The sequence below is a fragment of the Neophocaena asiaeorientalis genome, unplaced genomic scaffold (assembly GCF_003031525.2).
Source record: "Neophocaena asiaeorientalis asiaeorientalis breed wild unplaced genomic scaffold, Neophocaena_asiaeorientalis_V1.1 scaffold1473, whole genome shotgun sequence".
Classification (NCBI taxonomy): Eukaryota; Metazoa; Chordata; class Mammalia; order Artiodactyla; family Phocoenidae; genus Neophocaena; species Neophocaena asiaeorientalis.
In genome coordinates this window covers 16,189-21,227 of record NW_020173219.1, presented here as the reverse complement: position 1 = coordinate 21,227, position 5,039 = coordinate 16,189, and the positions used below count along the sequence as shown (strand labels likewise).

General features: G+C 52.8%; 1 gene segment (V, D, J or C); it reads left to right on the top strand.

Moving 5' to 3' along the window:
* Positions 1–646: 646 nt before the first annotated feature.
* LOC112399836 (immunoglobulin lambda variable 2-18-like) lies at positions 647–1,279 on the top strand (the record flags this gene model as incomplete). The annotated part of the segment is given in 2 exon segments: positions 647–733; positions 851–1,279. Coding segments are annotated over 2 exon segments (475 nt in total), but the record flags the coding sequence as incomplete, so codon positions are not given.
* Between the last annotated feature and the right edge of the window lie 3,760 nt (positions 1,280–5,039).

The following is a 5,039-nucleotide window of genomic DNA, read 5'->3' as shown; positions in this document are numbered from 1 at the left end:
CTTTTTTTTTTTTTGCGGTATGCGAGCCTCTCACTGCTGTGGCCTCTCCCGTTGCGGAGCACAGGTTCCAGACGCGCAGGCTCAGCGGCCATGGCTCACGAGCCCAGCCGCTCCGTGGCATGTGGGATTCTCCCAGACCGGGGCACGAAGCCGTGTCCCTTGCATCGGCAGGCAGACGCAACCACTGCGCCACCAGGGAAGCCCTTCAATAAATATTTTTAAAACAGAAGTAGTTGACGGGATACTGGTAAGCAGCTCTGCCTTTAAATCTCAGAAAGTGGGGCAGTTGGATTTTTCAGCCGCCTGGGCTCATGGCCTCTCCTTTGTCCCAAGAGCAAAGAGAGGACCTTGTGGGATTCCTCCCCCAGGAAGCACCATGACTCTCACACCAGGAGAGACAGGAAATCCCAGCTGGATTCCTTTCCCACATCCTGTCATGGACTCGTTCTGTCCTCACCCACCATGTGAAGGAGTTAAGTCTCCAATAATCTCTGCTGTCTAGGCATGGAGAAGAATCTGGAACAAACCATGTCAGAGGGGGTGAGCAGAGGGGGGGAGGAGGGGCAGTGCAGGAAGCAGATTTGCATGGAGGCCCCTCCCTCCTCTGAGGGCGAGGGGATAAGAGAGTTCTGGGGGAGCAGGCCGAGGGCTGGGGGCTCACAAGGCAGCGTCTGGGGCGTCTCCACCATGGCCTGGGCTCTGCTCCTTGTCACCTTTCTCACTCGGGGCACAGGTGAGGCCTCTAGGAAAGGAACCTCAGGGACATCTGGCTGATCCTTTGTGTCTCTGTCCTTAGGGTGACCTGGGCCCCAGCACTGAACTGACCAGAGTGTATTTCTCCTCTTTCCAGGGTCCTGGGCGCAGTCTGGCCTGACTCAGCCTCCCTCGGTGTCCGGGAATCTGGGACAGACGGTCACCATCTCTTGTGCTGGAACCAGCAGTGACATAGGGAAATATAACGCTGTCGGCTGGTACCAACAGCTCCCAGGCACGGCCCCCAAAACCATGATTTATCAGGTCAATAAACGACCCTCAGGGATCCCTGATCGCTTCTCTGGCTCCAAGTCTGGGAACACGGCCTCCCTGACCATCTCTGGGCTCCAGGCTGAGGACGAGGCTGATTATTACTGTAGCTCAGGTACAAGTAGTAGCACTTGGCACAGTGGTCCAAGGTTATGGGGAACTGAGACCAAAACGTCCCTGAGCCACAGGCTCCCTGTTGCTCTGAATATGCTTCTCCTCCCTGAGCTGCCAGCCTCATGCAGCTCGGCTGTGAGAGGTCAGTGGTCTCTGAGCTCCTCCCTCTGCCTACAGTGGAGGTGGTGGGAAATATGATCTTGGGGTTATTGTCTTGGGATGGTAACCACTTCCTCATCCTGTGTGATGTGCCACTCTTGCCAGCTCTTCCACAGCAGTGTGAGGGTTAATTTCTTGTGTCTATTTGCCTGAGATAAGCGACGCCCACACTGCGGTGAAAACATTATTTCTTGGTGTCTGTGAGGATGTCTCAGGAGGAGGATATTGGCCTTTGAGTCCACAGACTGAGTAGAGAAGATCACTGGTGTGGTGCAGTGGCCACTGTCCTTGAGTTGAGGGCCTGACTAGAACAAAAAGGGAGAGGAAGGGGACGTTTGCTCTCTCCTCGTCATCAGAGGCATCAACTTCTCCTGACCCTGGACATTGGCACTGCTGCTCCTTCAGCTTTCAATCTCGGACCAGGACTTACATCCTCGACGCCGATTCACAGGCCTCTGGACTCAGACTGAATTATATCACTGGCTTTCCTGGTTCCTCAGCTTGCTGTTAGATTGTGAGACACCTTCATCTTCCATTATGGTGTGAATCAATTCCTATAATAAATTATATATATTTTTTCCTGCTTCTCTGGAGCCACGTGACTAATCCCGATTTTGGTATCTGGAGTTCTTCAAGAAAAATAGAATTTTAAGGATGATTTTTCTCAATTGATTCTGAGGTTTCTGGAAATGGCTGTCTAATCTGATTTGATTGAATGGCGCTAATGGCTATTTCCAGTAGTACAGAGAGCACAGCTAGTGTATGTCATGAACTGTTCATTGGAATGAGAAAAATCCCTGCCTTGGATTCCTCTAAGCAACCACTTGTAAGAATCGAGGAGCTGAGTGACCCTGTATATGCTATTTTGGAACGTTCTGGGAACCCTACAGAATATCATGACGTCGGTAACTGCTCGGAATGTTGCTGGATAGAGTAGGGAGAGAAAAAGATGAGCTTAGTGATTCAAGATCCCATCCCAAGGGCCGCACAAGTGACACGCGAGCTTTCCGGAGAGCCCTGGAGGAGAGCCTCAGCTCGTGCAGCACCTGGACTGAAATAGCTGAAAATCCAACCCAGACCCTCCTCCTTCAATTGGCTACATTCCAGCAAAGTTGAGTCCCAGCCTTGTAGTGAAGAAGGTGGTTGGGAAAGAACTGGATCCTGCAGCTTGGGTGGGGATGTGTGGGAGGACCTGAGGGACCTGGGGACATTGAGCCCCTCAATTCTCATGTGTCTTCTTTGCCTGTGGAAGACGCCTCCCCACCCTCAGCGGTACAGGTCTTTCGACATCTGTCTGGGGCGACTGACACTGCATTGCCCAAGGAAATGGTCTCGGCTGCCCTGAGGAAGCTGCCACGTGAGGCTGTGCTGATTCTCCTCAGGACCCCCCGCCCCCATTGCCCCTCTGTGCTTCTGGACCCACAATTACACTCGGGTCCCAGCAGTCTCCTAAGATGAGAATAGAGTGTGAGCCTCGAGAGGGGCACTGCACTCCAAGAACTGCTTGGTTCTCCTAATTCACACAGACAGAAATCCCCAGAACACGTTGGGAAGGGATTCGAGGGTGGGGGGCAGTGGTGGGAGAAACATCAAGCTGGGTCAGCTGGATCTGTGATCTGGGCTCACTCCACAGAGACTCTGCGTTTCATGTTCCCTGCAGCTCGGGGAGGTAGAAAGAGCCTCAGCAGTTTGCGGGTTGGTTGGCGGAAGCAAAATCCAAGATGGCCTCTAGTGAGTGATCTAGAGAAGCCAGACGTGCCTGGAGACAAAGGGATTCAAAAGGTAATGAGATTGGAGCATCCTTGAATGGCTCTGTGCTCACTCTTCTCCAAGCCAGAACTTAGAGTGGGAACCGCAGCCACTCAGCTGCAAATCCTAAAGGCAACGGGAGGAGCTGGATCCTGGGTGGCCAGGGCCAAGCTGTTGCCCTCCCCTACCAAGGGCAAGGCTAGCAACATGGCCAGTGGAGTCAAAGAAGCAATGAGAAGAGTCTGATGTGTGCAGATCTCTGTCATTGGTTTGTTAATCGTGGTATTTCTGGAACTGAAAAATGTAGAAGCCTGCTAGATTCCTACTTGGTCAAAAAACTCTAGGTCAAGTGAAAAAATTATAAAAATTTTTTCAAATTATAAAAATTCCCCCCAAACGCTCATTTTAGGCCCACTGAGGAGACTCTCGGGACTCAGTAGGGAGTCAACCTCATGGCTGTGATTTCCTTCAGTGAGAGGAGACAAAGGAAAATCAGCAAAGGGCAATGGTGGATGAGGTCAAGTCCGAGGAAACCAGAGAATCTCCCCGGATGCCTTTCCGAGGGACGGGCTTCATCCCCAGCGTCAAATGGTGACAATGTGTGTGAAGAATTGTATCACGGGGAGGCTCATCAGACCAGCAAGGCTCTTCCCAGAGGCTGGTTTCCTAGGCATCTCCTGTCTGGCATCTGCCGACATTCCAGACCCTTGAGGGTTTTAGCAAAGCGTTTTTAAAGGCCAGGACAGAGGTGGTCACAGGGTACATGATCAGCTTGCGCACAGTTCTCTGATTGGCTGATGGTGAAGAAGCATGGTGGAGTCACAGGTCTTAACATTATCCGTCCTTAGGCTCCTGGGGGCCTGGGGCTATGTGCTCATGGTCACCAAGTAGTTCTTCCATCTTGTGGGCATTGCAGGGTTTTCACATCTGCAAAACAACTCAGGAAATTTGCATCAAGTACTATTATCCAGGTACTTCAGAGAAGAGCTAAAGCAGAGGATATTGGGGATGGCCTGTCCCTGGAAGGCTCCATAGGGGTCTTGTTCGGTTACACACACACACACACACACACACACACACACACACACACACAAACCCAGCACCATCACTCCTGGGTCCCCCCACCCCATTGTACCCGGGAAGGATGCGGGGGTCTGCTCTGTGGGGACCGGGTACTCCATCTGCATCACCCGCAGGGCCCTGTTCCCAGAGGCAGGAGCATAAACCCTGGGATGCAGAGGGAAATTATACCAACTGTCAGCTTTCCTCATAATCAGGGACTGGACATTTCAGATACTGAGACAGTGATAATCTTGGGAAAGACCAGTCAGTCCGCCCTGATTCTCTGTCTAGAAAACACTGGGTCCAGCATCTCTGTAGAGAGAGGAGCCTGACCTCAGAAGACACCAGCTCTGGGGGGAGGACCTCCCGCTGAGGACAGAGGAGAATCCTCCCTTGCACCACGTGGCAGACAGACCTGCCTGAGGAGAGGTCCCTGCTGCTGGGCCCTGAGGTGAACTCTGACCCAGCCCCTCCTCCCAGCCCCCTAAACCCTGGCATCTTCCCTCATTTCCATTAGGGCTCCCTCCATCCTGACGGGCTCTAACTCCTTTTTACATCATTCCTTTTTTCGAACGCTTTTGAGAATTCAGCTTCATCTCATGGGCCCATATTTCCCATCAGTGTACCTATGGGGTTGGAGTCATTTATCGTGTACTTCCCTTGCCCTGATGTGAGATCTCCTCAAGGTCACTGTCCCTGAGACAAGGTCATGCTGAGACAAGATTAGAGACCCTGCAGGGGTGGGTCTGAGTCACCTGGGGAGGCAGGTGACAATTCCATCCTGATGAGGCTGCGGGACAAAGGTCAGGGGCATGGAGGGGATGAGGAGGGACAGGGTGGCTGGTGCTGAGCTGGGAGGAGGAGGAGGAACAAGTGGGGGGGTCCCAGGGCTCCTCCTGCGAGCACTACAGAGGCAGGGGACGGGGGACGGG